Source organism: Hyperolius riggenbachi, chromosome 7 (genome assembly GCF_040937935.1).
Source record: "Hyperolius riggenbachi isolate aHypRig1 chromosome 7, aHypRig1.pri, whole genome shotgun sequence".
In the NCBI taxonomy this organism is placed as follows: domain Eukaryota; kingdom Metazoa; phylum Chordata; class Amphibia; order Anura; family Hyperoliidae; genus Hyperolius; species Hyperolius riggenbachi.
Genome location: NC_090652.1, coordinates 40,038,181 through 40,054,488, shown reverse-complemented (window position 1 = coordinate 40,054,488; position 16,308 = coordinate 40,038,181). Strand labels below are relative to the sequence as shown.

Genomic DNA, 16,308 nt, shown 5'->3' with positions numbered 1-16,308 from the left:
TAAGGCCAATGTCACCAGCCGCCCCCTTTCAGTATAGGTAGCGAGATGACCCTTCCCTCTAGTATAGGTAGCCAGATGACCCCCCCCCCCTCCAGAATAGGTAGCCAGATGACCCCACCCCTCTTTCCCTCTAGTATAGGTAGCCTGATGACCCCTCCTCTTCCCCCTCCAGTATAGATAGCCAGATTACTCCCTTAATCCCTTCCTTTCCCGCTCCCCCCTTTCAGTACAGCTTGCCTCCACACCGTAGCAGCCATCCGTGTCACTCACTTCTCTGCTTGTCTCCATTGCAGAAGCTTCCTCTTCCCCTCCGTCTCCAATGCTGCCAAAGTCAGAAGCCGCCCCCGCCACAATGCCAACGTGCCCAGAGAACATGGCACCCGCTGCACAGATAGCTGGCAGCAGAGTACTCAAGGTCAGGCGCCCGCCTGATCTCCCTGCATTGCAGCATTTGCAAGCTTGCAAATGCTACACCAGTTTAGTCTGCTGCTTTGGTGCCCTTGCTGCTGTGGTGCCCTAGGCCATGGCCTAGGTGGCCTAGGCCTAAATCCGGCCCTGCAGACAGCAAATGCTACATACAGTATACAGTATAAGTAATAATATCCTCTGCTGATTACATTACATGTGATATTTTTGACTTTATCTAAGCAGCTGCTGTGAGCATCAAAAGAAGAAAAACCATCAAAACTGATCCAGCAGGTAAGGATAAGGTTTGCTGTGATTTTGTCTATACATAATAAAAATAAAAGTAATTTTGCATTCTTAAAGAAGAAAACAAAAACAACAAGCTCTACTTACCTGGGGTTCCCCCCAGCCCCTGGCAGCCGATCAGGCGCAGCAGATGCCAACCTGGCGAGGTCGGCATCTTCAATGGAGGGGATTCCGGGACACCGGAGCTTCGATGAGGGACAGATTGGCTGCCGGGGGCTGGGGGAGCCCCGGGTAAGTAGATTTTTTTTTTCTTCTCGCACCTGTCCTTTAAAGGAAACTTGTAATGAAAAAAGGCTTCCCTAGGCTGTACTCACCTCAGGAATGGGATCCTAAAAAGGATTTCCCCATCGTTTCCCCATCATCCCTCGCAGACTCCTTCCTCTGCTGGGAACTGAACTGAAGTGGCTGGATAGTGTAATGGTTAAGGGCTCTGTCTCTGACACAGGAGACCTGGGTTCGAATCTCGGCTCTGCCTGTTCAGTAAGCCAGCACCTATTCAGTAGGAGACCTTGGGCAAGTCTCCCTAACACTGCTACTGCCTATAGGGCGCGTCCTAGTGGCTGCAGCTCTGGCGCTTTGAGTCCGCCAGGAGAAAAGCGCAATATAAATGTTCTGTGTTTGTTTGTTTGAACAGCGTGTTTAACCACTTTACCCCCGCCCGTACGGATTTCTCCGTCCCTTTTTCCATCCTTTAACCCCCAGGGACGGAGAAATCCGTACTTTGTGCACTCCCGCCGCTGCCCGTGCTCCCGCTCGTAAACACGCCACCCGCCGCTAGTAAACACGCCGCCGCCCGCGCGCCCAGAGATCAACGAACGGGAAAATCCATTCCCGTTCGTTGATCTAAGCACCGCAATGATCCGCTGCCGCTCGGCTGAGCAGCGCGATCATTGTGAGCAATAACAAACTCCCAGCCTCTTTCTACTTCCTGCAAGTGTCCGGAAGGACGCTTGCAGGTCGCATGAAACAAAAAGTTACTGTTGCCATCTTGTGGCCAAATAGTAAAACTACACCCTAAGCATTTTTTACACACAAATAAACTAGTTTTACACAAAAAATTAACTCCTTACCTCCCACACTCCCCAATTTTTTTTGTTGTAATTAAAAAAAAAAAAAAAATTTACAATTTAAAAAAAATACATAAATAGTTACCTTAGGGACTGAACTTTTAAAATATTTATGTCAAGAGGGTATAACACTGTTACTTTATAAACTATGGGCTTGTAATTAGGGATGGACGCAAAACTGAAAAAAATGCACCTTTATTTCCAATTAAAATATTGGCGCCAAACATTGTGATAGGGACATAATTTAAACGGTTTTATAACCGGGATAAATAGGCATATACATTTAATGGGTTTTAATTACAGTAGCATGCATTATTTAAAAACTATAATGGCCGAAAACTGAAAAATAATTTTTTTTTCCCACATTTTTTCCTATTTTCCCATTAAAACACATTTAGAATAAAATTATTCTTGGCATAATGTCCCACCTAAAGAAAGCCTAATTGGTGGCGAAAAAACCAAGATATAGTTCATTTCATTGCGATAAGTAATGATAAAATTTATAGACAAATGAATGGAAGGAGCTCTGAAAGGTGAAAATTGCTCTGGTGCTCAGGGGGTAAAACCCCTCAGTTGGGAAGTGGTTAATTGCTGCTTGCCGCTCGGGCTCTGACAGAAATAGCAGAGCACAATCGGGTCTGTGGCTCAGCTATTTCAGAACAAGCCCTTAGACAAATGATTTTTTAATCATTTATTTCATAATAAAATGATGCATAAACTAAAATACAGCAATTTAAACTGATTGATACAGTAAAAATGATTGGGATTAAAAGTGAAAAATGATCATTAGTTATAGTCTGAGCGATGAGTCAAGTTACCATGCCCTTTGAAATGGTAAGTCCACAACAGAAGATACCTTGTCCAATTATGGAAAGTTCTGTGAATAGTAGTCCATGAATTACAGCCAAGTACTTTTATGGTATATAGGCTGGCTGGGGACTCCAAATCACATTTTTGTATGATTGCACAGATGGCGCCAGCGAATCCTTGACAGACAGCCTTTTCAATAACTTTCCCTAAAAATGAGAGGTTGGAGACAGGTCTGTAGCTGTTTATTGCATCTAGATCCATGGAAGTTTTTTTGAGAAAAGGCTTGATGATTCCTTCTTTTAGAGAAGTAAGAAACCTTCCTGCTTGCAGAGAACAACTGACTATTTTGTGAAATGCTGGTCCAAACAGGTCAGGGCATTTTAACGTAAATTTAGCGGGGTCTAGCTCGCAGGTTATCTGGCAGAGGTGTTGGAGGATGTTTGAGATCTCTTTTTCACTAATTCCTATGAAAGCAGACCATGGTGTTTGGTTGTTTTTGCATCTATTAAAAGGTGTTGTCTTGGTCTGAGGCGTTGTAGAATGAGAGACTGTAGAGAGGACACTAGCAGGTAAATTTCTCACATAGGTCCGTTGAGGGATTTATACTACAGGGTGGGCCATTTATATGGATACACCTTAATAAAATGGGAATGGTTGGTGATATTAACTTCCTGTTTGTGGAACATTAGTATATGTGAGGGGGGAAACTTTTCAAGATGGTTGGTGACCATGGCGGCCATTTTGAAGTTGGCCATTTTGAACCCAACTTTTGTTTTTTCAATAGGAAGAGGGTCATGTGACACATCAAACTTATTGGGAATTTCACAAGAAAAACAATGATGTGCTTGGTTTTAACATAACTTTATTCTTTCAAGAGTTATTTACAAGTTCTGACCACTTATAAAATGTGTTCAATGTGCTGCCCATTGTGTTGGATTGTCAATGCAACCCTTTTCTCCAACTCTTCACACACTGATAGCAACACCGCAGGAGAAATGCTAGCACAGGCTTCCGGTATCCGTAATTTCAGGTGCTGCACATCTTGTATCTTCACAGCATAGACAATTGCCTTCAGATGACGGTGTGGTTTATGGGGTACAAAGATAGTGGGGCAATTCTTCATCAATGGAAACCTCAAGGCCACTGGATACACAAAATGATGATGTGTTTCCCTCTTTATGCACTGAAGCTGGCACGTTCCCTGAGTTTTTCCAGCAAGATGGTGCACCATCACATTATGGGTGTCAGGTCCGAGCATTCCTAGATGAACAGTTTCATGGAAAGTGGATTGGTCATCGTGGGCCAGTTGAATGGCCCCAAAGGTCTCCCGATCTGACCCCCTTAGACTTTTATATTTGGGGTCATCTGAAGGCAATTGTCTATGCTGTGAAGATACGAGATATGCAGCACCTGAAACTACGGATACTGGAAGCCTGTGCTAGCATTTCTCCTGTGGTGTTGCTATCAGTGTGTGAAGAGTGGAAGAAGAGTGTTGCATTGACAATCCAACACAATGGGCAGCACATTGAACACGTTTTATAAGTGGTCAGAAACTTGTATATAACCCATGAAAGAATAAAGTTATGTTAAAACCAAGCACACCATTGTTTTTCTTGTGAAATTCCCAATAAGGTCACATGACCCTCTTCCTATTGAAAAAAACAAAAGTTGGATTCAAAATGGCCTACTTCAAAATGGCCGCCATGGTCACCAACCATCTTGAAAAGTTTTCCCCCTCACATATACTAATGTGCCACAAACAGGAAGTTAATATCACCAACCATTCCTATTTTATTAAGGTGTATCCATATAAATGGCCCACCTTGTAGTTTTTTGATAGGATGGGTTGCAGAGACTATCAACTCTGCAGTATAATTGGACCAGCTTGTTGGCGGCCTTTGTGATCTCCTGTGGTAGGGTGATCATTCAGCAGAGACAATCAGAAGTTTTAAATCAGGATGATGCCATTTATTGGCTAGCTTTAAAAAATAAGAATAAGGTTTCGGCTATTCCGCCTTCATCAGACTCAAGTCTCCTGTATGCTGAGTTGTTAGAGCACACAGCTATATACATGCAACATCAAAAGGGGGTACATGGATTTTTTGGAAACATAAATGCATGTCATTACAATGTCTTAATTGATACAATACATCCAAATAGGGTCTTGAGAGGATGTTAGCTGATTTATGACAAATAATTAAGACCCTTTGTTTACTCAATCCTTACATAACTGGGACCCAGAGTGGTACAGAGGCATCATAAATTCCAAGTTCCAGAGTCAGCTACAAGCAGAATGGATGCAGTTTATCTAGGGTGAAAAATAATTTTAATATCATTAATCTCATACCAATTTCAGAAATTGGTATCCTTGTTCAATATTTTATCTCCAGAACTAATGTATACATGTTGCCTCTGCTATAAATCTCTCTTTCTGAGATGTAAAGTCACCCTCCAGGGCAGTAACCCGAAGGTCATTTACGGTAAGCTGTGTCCATGGGAACGAAAGTGTGTAGCGACTGGGGTATTAGATTTGGAATCGTTAATAGTGTGCCTGTGTCTGTTCATACGTATGCACAGAGTTTGTCCAGTTTCTCCCATGTAAGTTCCTTTGGGGCATTTTGCACACATGATCAGATATACCAGATTAGTAGAATCACGTTTTACCCTGTATTCGTGTTGTGAACCTGGTATTGTTATCCTGTCAGTGGAATAGATGTGTCTGCAGGTCTCACACCTTCTTTGTCGGCAAGGCGATGTTTCGTTCTGTTATGGATCTGTTTTTGATTCAGTGGCTGTCGATATGCCAGGAGGGAAGTTCAGGGAATATCTTTCTTTGGGCTTGATTCATCAATCTGTGCAGCTTAATGAGAGGAGTGCGAGCTCAACGCACGCTATGCTGCGGTAGTGCAGCATAGCATGTGCTGGTAACTTATGTGCGCTCCTTGTAACTAACGGCCGCTCCACTTGTCCCACCCTGAGCCCCATCAAGTCCAGTGGCTTTATAGGATGTGATCCCCACACATTGGTCGGCTCCCTGTCAAGTTTCTCGGGTCCCACTAGCAGACTCTGAAGTATTACCGACCTCAGATGGGTCAGCGTCTTCTGCACATGGGCATCCATGTCATCGGATCGTACTGCACCTCTTTGTGAAGTGGGCATATGCTCGCGCATGTGCAGAAGACGCTGACCCATCGGGGGTCATTGATACTTCAGAGGCAGCCTGCTGCCGAAGACCGAAGCTGCAGCAAAAGAAAAAGTGGCCTCTAAGGGCTAGAAGAAGCCCCAGGTAAGTGAAGCTAGATTTTATTATTCGCCTTTGATATCCTCTAAGAAGGCAAATTAGACTGAGGAAGCTGTATGAAATTTGAGAACCCTTCACTGCATTTTTTCTTCATTTCTCATAGCTCAAATGAACTTTGTGGAGAGACCCCCAATACACTTCAGCATGAGCAGTCCTCCCATTCAGCCTCCCAGTGTGATCCATGTCCACCCAGTTCAACAGATGCAGCCATTCTACAGTAACCCGCCACCGATTCAGGACTTGTACAACAATTTTCAAAGTAAGTAATCCTTCCAAGTTAGGAGGATGTCCAACTATGGGGGCTAACAAAAGTTATCTTAGGAGGTATCTCTCTTTGACTCTCCTTAACTCTACCTTTAGGAGGCATCTCTGCTTGACTTTACTTGACTCTACCCAGGGCCGGATTTTTGGTTGTCACCGCCCAAGGCCTGCCGTCACCGAGCGCCCCCCATAGTGTGTGTACATACAGTATGTGTGTACAGTGTGTAAGTGTGTGTGTGTACAGTGTGTAATTGTGTGTGTACAGTGTGTGTGCAGTGTGTGTGTGTATAGTGTGAGCGTGGTGTCAAGCAGGGGGAACATCTTACCATCAGCTGAGCTTCCTCCACATGCAGCTTTAATCATGGCAGCTGCAAGACCTCTGACCTTTAAACCCCATTAGACATCGGAGCAACATTGGCTGATAGAGACAGGCTGCTGCGTGCTAAAGAGCACACTAGATCGGAGAGATATGCAGCCCAATCTGAAAGCACAGGGGTCGGAGGCTGCAGATTACAGTATCTCATGTGGAGAAGAGAAATCCGAGGATTGGCAACTGGCCCAGCACTGAGGGATCACTTTCTGTACAGCTCACCACGTGGAGTGGCTTCGGTCTGTGTCTCCCAAGCAAGCACCGCTGACCAGGAGAAGTTTGGACTAGAGGGTGGAGCTGGAAACAAACTGTTACAATAGGCTAGGCTGCAATCAGTGGGCGGCCGATGCCTGCTGTTGTTGTAATAGCTCCCTCTGTTCTGTTTAGCCGCCCGCTTCACTGCCTGCACATACGCATAGGCATCGGTGTGAATGGCAAAGTGGGCGCCTACGAATGGACTGAGGCGATCAGTCTGAGGATGGAATGGTTGTGGAGGGCTCTGCCCCCGTAGTCGCCGTTGGCATTCAGGCACCCTAGGAACCGGCCTAGGGGGCCTTCCCACAAATCCGGCCTTGACTCTACCTCTCCAGGAGGTATCTCTGTCTAGACCTTGAGTCACTAACCTATAATATTTTAAACTTATAATATTTTATAAACTAATATTTTAGCAAGGGGCATAACTACAAATCATGAGGCCCCCCCAGCAAAACTTTTATAGGGCCCTGTAATGTTCGCACCCTTTCCCTTGCCAACCCCTAGTGACCCTCTCAGCTTCAGAGCCCATCTTGCAAGGTTCATAAAACAAGTGTGAACATCATATTCTTCACACCCACATCAAGTATAGCCACAAATACACCTGATCTGAAGGATGGATGCCTTTATCAGAGGGAGTGAAGAAGTAGCTGGGGCCTTTTATAGCCCTGGGCCCCCCTGCGGTCGCAGGGGCTGCAGTTTTTTTGCGGCTTATGTTTATTTAACAAGAAGCTATAAACGTTATTAAACATTATTTACGTTTAGCTATAAAACGTTATCAGCCAGATGACAGAGGCTACAAATATAAATGCCAGGGCTTTGCCACTGAAAGTACTTTCTTACCCTGTGCCTGATGCTCCAGGCTGGTGGCTGGCTGGCAGTGACCGCTGTCTAGTGGTGCTCGAAGTGGTCAGGCAGCCGATCCCATGTGGGTGACCCAGCTCACTGCTGCCTGCATGGTACTCTAGCTCCTGCTGCTGCGCTCTCTTCCTGCCAGCATCATCCCCGCGCTGTGCCAACCATCCTCACCCCGGGATCTGCTTTTCCTAGATGGCACAGGTGGCAGGGCTAACATGTCCGCTCTCCACCCGCCCACTCCTCTCTCTTCCCTATATGCATGAAATATGGCCAAACTGGTGGCAAGTGGCATCTTGGCAGCTGCACGCTTGACTTTTCTCAGTTCATGGGCAGTTATTTTGTGCCTTGGTTTTTCCACACGCTTCTTGCGACCCTGTTGACTATTTTGAATGAAACGCTTGTTCGATGATCACGCTTCAGAAGCTTTGCAATTTTAAGAGTGCTGCATCCCTTTGCAAGATATCTCACTATTTTTGACTTTTCTGAGCCTGTCAAGTCCTTCTTTTGACCCATTTTGCCAAAGGAAAGGAAGTTGCCTAATAATTATGCACACCTGATATAGGGTGTTGATGTCATTAGACCACACCCCTTCTCATTACAGAGATGCACATCACCTAATATGCTTAATTGGTAGTAGGCTTTTGAGCCTATACAGCTTGGAGTAAGACAACATGCATAAAGAGGATAATGTGGTCAAAATACTCATTTGCCTAACGCTGGCCACTAACGGTCCAAATTCTAGCAAAAAATCGTTAGAGCGATCAGAAATTCTGATCGGATTGGTTGTAAATAATCTCCATTGGTGGACACAATCGATTATGAACGAGTGAAAAAAATGTCGGCCGAATGAATTTTCGTCGAACGAAAATTTGGATTTTCTTGGTGGTCGTGATAGATAGGAAGCAAAGATTGGTTAGTTGATGGTGTAGTGAACGATTTTTCGTCCGATCAGAATTTCTGATCGCTCAAACGATTTTTTGCTAGAAATTGGACAGTTAGTGGCCACCTTAATAATTATGCACTCCCTGTACAAGGAAATTGTGTCAGTGAATGAGCCAGCAGCCGGAGCAACTCTCCTCACGATAGGTTAATTAACGTTAAAGACAGTAAAATGATAATTAGCAATATGCTGCTTAACAATTTAACCTTTCAATTCGTTTTTCATCTGTGCGCCATAATTAAACATTGATATTGCTAAATATCGTTAAGGCTATGTCTTCAATGCGGCGCCATTTTTAAACATTGGCACTGTGCACCATTTTTCTCTGACCCCCTTTATATATTTCTCATTCTTTAATGCTTATGGCATAAAGCTCTATGGCCCACATGCAATTCACTTTTTCTCCAACGTTTTCTCCTAGATGGTATTTTCACATCAATAAAATGCCTTTACAGCCACCAGAAAAAAAAGCAAATACTAAAAATAATTTTGATGGTACTTTTCCCTCTACTTTTTAAGTTGAAAAGTGCTGAAAAGTTGATTTAAATAGAAGATGAAAAATGATCTCCTAGGAGAAAACTTACAAGAAAAGGTGAATTGAATAAGGGCCTATGGCTCTGTTGTGTTACACTGTAACCTGTTTCTGGTTTTCTTATTACAGGAGAGATTCCCAGTCAGAGTCAGAGTGACTCAAGGACAACTGACAGTGAATCTCATCAGATCATTAAAGGTACATCTCAATTGCAGTGAGACAGCTCATCTTTGTGCCTGACTTGGGCGGCACCATAAACTGTAATGTTATATGGTCTATAGCGGTGCGGGGACACTTCTCTGTAATTTACTGTAGGTGCTGGCAATATAATTACGAGTCTCCCCGAGTTGCTACAAATCGGAGGAGGGATAGTATTTAACACCCGTCTCAAGTTTCAGCGAGAGCAGGCTAGCCATCTTTAGACTGAACACCGCTGAGATAATACATGTGCACTGACAGTGCCTTGAATACCACATATAGGAAAACAATATGGAGTAATTGTGGCCCCCCATTAGTAATGGTCAATGAGATGCTAGTAATTTAGAATTGGGCCAATCAAAATTGTCATGAAATACATTAGACTGCACAATTCCAAGCTGTATACAGTTTCCTTTAACACAGACCTGGGTTGAAAAAAACCCTCAAGAGATAATTAATCGTATGTGTAGTAGCAGTAGTATATAGAACTTACCTGTTGTCTCATAGTATTATTCTCATTGTAAAGGGTTACAGTTCGATGTTTACACAGCAGCCATATCAGTGTGATTTAAAATCTGGCTCATTCATCTGCCAACAAAATCTAATAATCAATTTTATACTTTTCAACACCATCCTGTTGTCAGACATATTTGCACAGCTAGTGTTGCGGCTGCACTCCACTGCAACATTTGCATACATGAAGCACTAATTTTTTTTAATCCACTATTTTGCCAGTATTATTAACATCTGAATGACCATTTTTAATCTTCACAAAAGGAAAACTATTAAATATACCAAGATGAGATAAATTGTTCTTGGAATCTTCTATTTGCTTATAAGACTTACAAATCGAGGTTTGCAGATTAGACTCTCAGTGGTTTGCTTTTATGTAATATTCCATTCCTAAACTTTTGGAGATAGGAAAGTGGGACACATGTAGGACACTGCCACACCTCCAGTAATACACCTGTTATAACCCTAGGCACACTACCTATACAGGGTGTGTGTGGGGCACCTAGACATCTGCCTATCTATACTGGGTAGGGGGGCACATCTGGCTATCTATACGGGAGGCGGGGGGGGGGGGGCTTACTTAAAGGCAAGGTCCAGTGGAATTATAAATAAAAAAAATCTACTTACCTGGGGCTTCCTCCAGCCCTTGGTAGCCGTCCTGTGCCCTCGCGCAGCTCCGGTGGCTCCCGGTCTCCTCCGGTGCAGATGCCGACCTTGCCAGTTTCGGCATCTGCTTGCGCTTCAGTGTGCGGCTCACGGAGTCACACTGACATCACCCGGGCTGTACTGCGCAGTCGCATAGCTGCTGTGCCTGCCCAGTACAGTCCAGATGACGTCAGTGCGACGCTGAAAGCCACTCGCGCAGGCGCAGTGTGCATCTTGTGCCGGAGGGGACCCCAGGCCACTGGAGATGAGCAGAGCTGCGGCGAGGGCACAGGACGGCTGCAAGGGGCTGGAAGAAGCCCTGGGTAAGTAGATGGGTTTTTTAACACTATCTTGGATGTGGCCTTTAATACTGAGCTGGCTTTCTATACTGGTGGTGGAGGAACCTACCTAATACTGGGGGTATATCTGGAATGGATATCTGGCTATCTATACTGGGGACTACCTAATACTAGGAGCACATCTGGCTACCTATACTGGGGGGTGGGGGCTTACCTAATACTGAGGGCAACTCTGGCTTCCTATAATGGTGGCGTTAGAACCTACCTAATACTGGGGGCACATCTGGATATCTATCTACTTTGGAATCTCCACCTCTAGTGCTGGAGTCCCTTTTCCCAGTCCTGCCAGCTATTCACCGGTTTATCAGAATGACTTGCATGAGTCTGTGGTCCTCTGCCCCAGTGAGTAGTAGACTACTTTGGTGCGAGTGACTAATAGGTTATTTTAGTTTAAAAGGTGAAAAATCCAACTTTAAAAGTTTTAACTGCCTTCAGTATATGAAGATAGACTTTCCTTACCCATCAAGCAACCACAAAAGCAAAAAAAAAAATCCCCAAATAGTCATTTACAAAGCATGTCCAGCACCTACAGTAAATACCCAGCACTAAAATCTCTTGAAGTCAATGCCAAATCCACCTGATGCCATAATGAACAGGTGTAGCCCTGGAGCAGAGGCTCCCAGGTGATACTTGATGTATTCACCATTAACTTTCCTGTGTTCCTCCACCCTCTGACTGTGTCTCAGAGCCCATGGACTACATGCATTGTAGATGAGAATGAAAACTGTCCACATATCCATAGGGAAGGAATTGCTCAAGAATGCCTGTATCTGATTGCTCCATGAAAGTTTTGCTATGAGGCCCCATAAACTCTAGCTGAACAATAGCAACATTAAACAGGCTTCCATGTAATCTTGACATTTGACGTGAGATGGGAGGTCCGGAATTGTGTGTGTGTGTGTGGGGGGGGGGGGGGGGGGGGAGCAGACCTGTAAGGGGAGCTGTCCTGATTGGCCACCGCTCCCCCGTTTTCATCTGTCCTCCCTCCTTTCTTACCTAAAGCCCCCCCGACAGCCTCTTCCGGGTTGCTGTAGTCGGGCATCAGTACGCAGGCGCTTTCCCGGCTGCGCACATCCTACAGAGCGTGACCGTGAATGGGAGTGCTCTGTGCATGACATAATTGTGACATCATGTGCAGAGTGCTTCCGGCCATGGCCAACGCCTCCATATTGATGCCCGACTCCGGTGACCCGGAAGAGGCTGCCGGGAGGCATTTAGGTATGTAAGGAGGGGGACAGAGGAGAAAGGGGAAGTGGTAGCTATCAGGACGGCTCCCCTTACATGCAAACGGGGGGTTTCTCATAATCTTTTCTACTCTGTTATCCTTTAAGCAAAATTTGTTTGGTAATCTGTTCAAAATGAAGCGCCTGTGCCCAAAGCCTGATCCCACAGCCAGGCAACTGATTTGATTTGAATATCTTTATACTCCATTGACAGAATGTAATTTCTAGTGTTCTCTCCTTAGGTGTGTAGTAATAGCCATATCAGCCATAGCAACTGCTAAGGGTCCCGGGAGCAATTGGGGCCCAGGTTGTCTGTAGTGTGACTTCTGTGCACTTTGTAACACCTTTACTAAAAGAGAAACTGTAATGAAAAAAGTTTACCTCAGTAGAGGGAAACCTCTGGATATACCAGGGGCTTCCTGATCCACCTTCGGGCCACAATTCCTGTGCAGGGTCCCTCTGAACATTTCAGACAAGAGCATGTCAGATATGTTTTCATGGCCTTGCTCCCGTCTGTGTACGAGTGCGGGCATACTGCACATGTGCGAGTACAGGCTGTGCCTGGGTTTGTTCCTCTTTGCACAAGTGTCTGCAAGCTGCTGCTCAGGAGTGGACTGTACTCACACATGTGCCGAACAGCTGGGCTTGTACACGGACAGGAGTGCGGCTGCAAAGAAGAAGAAGAGTGTCCCAACCAGCAGCGGTGTGGGCATGGAGCACCTGAGAAGCCTTGAGTATCTAGGTGTTTCCCAGTACTTGGTTAAGTAGCTAACCTTTACTTGTTTTTTTATCCCTACAAGTTTAGCTTTAAAGAGACTCTGTAACAAAATGTTCAGCCTTATTTCTTCTATCCTATAAGTTCCAATACCTGTTCTAATGTGGTCTGTCTTACTGCAGCCTTTCCTAGTTGCACAGTGGCTGTATTATCTCTCTTATATAATCTAATCTTCTCTTCTTTGCCAGGCAGGAATGTGCTGCTCTGCTGTGATAGGGAGAAGTTATACACACCCTCTCCATGCCCCCTGCAGGCTCTGTATGAGTCACAGACTGAGCTTCTCTCAGCCTATCACATGCTGGTTAGCAGCCATGTTTTTTGTTTGTAAACACTGCCTAAAACTGGTAATTACAAGCCAGGATTGCAGCAGGGAGTGGCAGAAACAGCACAGCAGACCCAGGAGAACATCATGAATAGAATGGTATGCTTTTTATTGTAAGAATTTTAGAGTACAGATTCTCTTTAACCATCTTAGCTCAGCTCGTCCATCACCGCCGGAGGCTGCCGCTCAGGCCCTGCTGGGCCGATTTTGATAAAATAAAAAGCAGCACACGCAGCCGGCACTTTGCCAGCCACGTCTGCTACCTGATCGCCGCCGCAGCGCGGCGATCCACCACGAGCAGCGGCGAAAGAGGGTCCCCCCAGCCGCCCGGGCCCTGTGCAGCCGGAACAAATACTTCCGGCCAACGCTAAGGGCTGGATTGGAGGCGGCTGACGTCAGGGCGTCGGCTGGCGTCCATGACGTCACTCCGCTCGTCGCCATGGCGACGAGGAAAGCCAAACAAGGCAGGCTGCTCATTGCAGCCTTCCTTGTTACTTCTGATTGCCGGAGGCAATCAGAAGAATGCGTCGGGAGCGCCCTCTAGTGGGCTTTCATGCAGCCAACTTTCAGTTGGCTGCATGAAATAGTTTTTTTTAATTAAAAAAAAACCCTCCCGCAGCTGCCCTGGCGATCTTAATAGAACGCCAGGGTGGTTAAAGAAGTCATCAGGGATAAAAAAAAAAAATTCCCCCCCCCCCTTTCTCCTGCTCTACTTACCCAGGGCTTCCTCCAGCCCCATCCAGCTGACATGTCCCACGTCGCAGCTCGGCGCTCAGCCGCTCGCCCGGGGTCCTCACTGGTGAAGAGTACGACCTCAAGGTCGTCTCCACTGCGCCTGCACGAGCGCCACTGTCAGTCAAGCCCACGTTGTCTGCAGTGTATTGAACAGGCGCAGGACTACTGTGGACAACTTGGACTTGATTGACAGCGGCTCTCGCGCAGGTGCACTAGAGGAGGTTGGCCTCTGCACTGGAAGGGACCCGCACCAGCAGCTGATCGCAAACAATGAACATGTCAGCTGCAAGGGGCTGGGGGGGGGGGGGGGGGGCTCCCTTGCAGCAGTGAGCAGTGTTGAATGCGGATCTGGGAAACTCTGTTGAGTATTTCAGGGTTTTTCCTAAATACTAAATAAATAATGTGGCATTACTCCTCTGCAGGAAGTGACATCACTGGTCACAAGATCCTGCAGGACTGCTTACTCTACATTTAAAGGGGTCGCCATACACTTTGTTGTATCGTGCTTTACCATATCAACTCATATCCACTGGGGGGATGTTATTGCTCTAATGCATCTGAATCTTTCTTAAAAATTGTGCTGTGACGCCTGATTATTAATTTATAAAAAATACTATGAATTGTTTTTTTTTCCTCTCTCTCACAGATCTGAGACACTTTGTAGATGAACACAGACAAGATCTGATCGGCAAGATCAACCCAGTAGAACCCATCTTAGATGATCTGCTGAATAAGGAGTTACTGAAGCAAGAACAATATGATAATTGTAAAAGCAAGGAAACATCCCAGAGCCAGATGAGAGAGCTGTTCGGTTATGTGAGAGGTTGGGGTAACCCTGACAAAGACATCTTCCTCCAAATCCTGGAACACCATAATGAGCCAATAATCAGAGGACTCCGGGAATAATGTTAAACCGAGTATTTCTTCACTTTGTGTACATTACATAGTGATCACTGCATTTTATAAATTGAAATTGTTACATTTATAATTAAAGTGGTATGAAACCCAACATTTCTTCTTTGCTCTAAGAGATTATTTACAGCCGAAAACCTACTACCACAAACAAATTTGTAGCAGAACAGCATTCCCTTAAACACAGCAGTTTGTTCTGTAGTGGAAAGCTCCTTCAGCTTGTGGACTGCATCTGAAGAGGAGATAACATTATTTTTTGTTTACATTCCTATGTCGCCACATTCCTAGCTGCGCTGAAAATGAGCTGTCTCTGCTTCAAGCATACACATCATTGAAAAATAATAACTAGAATATTTTAAAATATACAGTAATTACAGCAACTAGGAGTAAAATGCAATGGCAGCTTTCAGAGCAGATAAACTGTACTTTGGGAACTTGTAATTTGTAAATGGACAATATTACTTGTGCACAAAAAACAAATATGATAACTGTATGGGTAATAAAAAGTAGGAAAACACATTTTTATTAAATGTTATGTGTTTTAATCCACTTCAAGTACCTAGAATAAAATATCTAGTATCCTACTTTAGCAGTGTTGTGTATTGAAGTCAGGGAAGTGGAATAGAGAACTGTGGTTTATTAAATGTGCTTGTAACATCCAAATATAAAAAAAAATTGACAAAAAATTGTGCCTCAAAAATATAACTTTTTTTTTCTATTCATGATGTCAGGGGCATGGTCACTTGTTTTATTTACAACATTAATTTATTAATTATTTAGTCTTTCCTCTTCCTAGTTTACATTCTGAAATTCATCACAGGTGACAAGGCAATTGGCCGCAGCTGTTTTTTTCACTATGCAACAAGGTTCACAGGCAGGAAACTGGCCATGGTGCTGACATCACACTGTGAGAGGGGTTTCACCACGATATCAACCATACGGACCCCCCTTCCCCGACTCGGAAAAAGGTAAAGATTTGTCATGTGAAAAGGGGGCATCAGCTACTTATAGGAATGAACTCCAATCCTTGGTTAAAGTGAACTGAGCACCCATTTTTAGCACCAAGGCAATCTCAATAGCACATTAAATATGCATGCCAACAATGTCTCTCATTAATAAAAAAAAAATCAATTGTACCTCTTCTTTTTACATTTAAAAGTTTATTAGAGGTGTTTATTACCCTACTTCCGAGGTCTGCCGACCACAGAAGTTTCAGGCATATAAGGATTGATGTAATTTTTTTATTGCACACATTAGCAGAGAGCAAACAAAAGCTGAGCAGGGGGGTATATAAAACACTGTGCTTCAAAGAGTTCAGAGAAGTCACAGATGCTATCTTCACAACTTCCCCTGGATAATAAATGAGCAGCTAGAAGGGGAGGGGGGAACATGGCAGCTCCTATAGCTGTTCGAAACCAGGAAAAGAAAAGTGGTGCTTGGTTCCCTTTAATGTTCATCTTTAATCATGAAGAGCTCATATTCCTGATGTGAATTTTTGTAAGTATTGTTATATAGAGATTGCCC

General features: G+C 44.6%; 1 protein-coding gene across 8 annotated transcripts in view; it reads left to right on the top strand.

Moving 5' to 3' along the window:
• LOC137525486 (histone H1-like) overlaps positions 1-15,202 on the top strand; it is an 88,199-nt gene extending 72,997 nt beyond the window's left edge. For 5 of the 8 annotated variants that reach the window (XM_068246598.1, XM_068246597.1, XM_068246599.1 and 2 more), the window contains 4 exons: positions 649-699; positions 5,993-6,148; positions 9,232-9,300; positions 14,519-15,201. In XM_068246598.1, coding sequence (XP_068102699.1) covers positions 649-699; positions 5,993-6,148; positions 9,232-9,300; positions 14,519-14,778 — 536 coding nt within the window. In that variant the 3' untranslated portion in view covers positions 14,779-15,201. Of the gene's footprint in view, positions 1-648; positions 700-5,992; positions 6,149-9,231; positions 9,301-14,518 lie in introns of all 8 variants that reach the window. The other 3 variants (XM_068246605.1, XM_068246604.1, XM_068246603.1) reach the window with 2 other exon arrangements.
• The last annotated feature ends 1,106 nt before the right edge of the window (positions 15,203-16,308 follow it).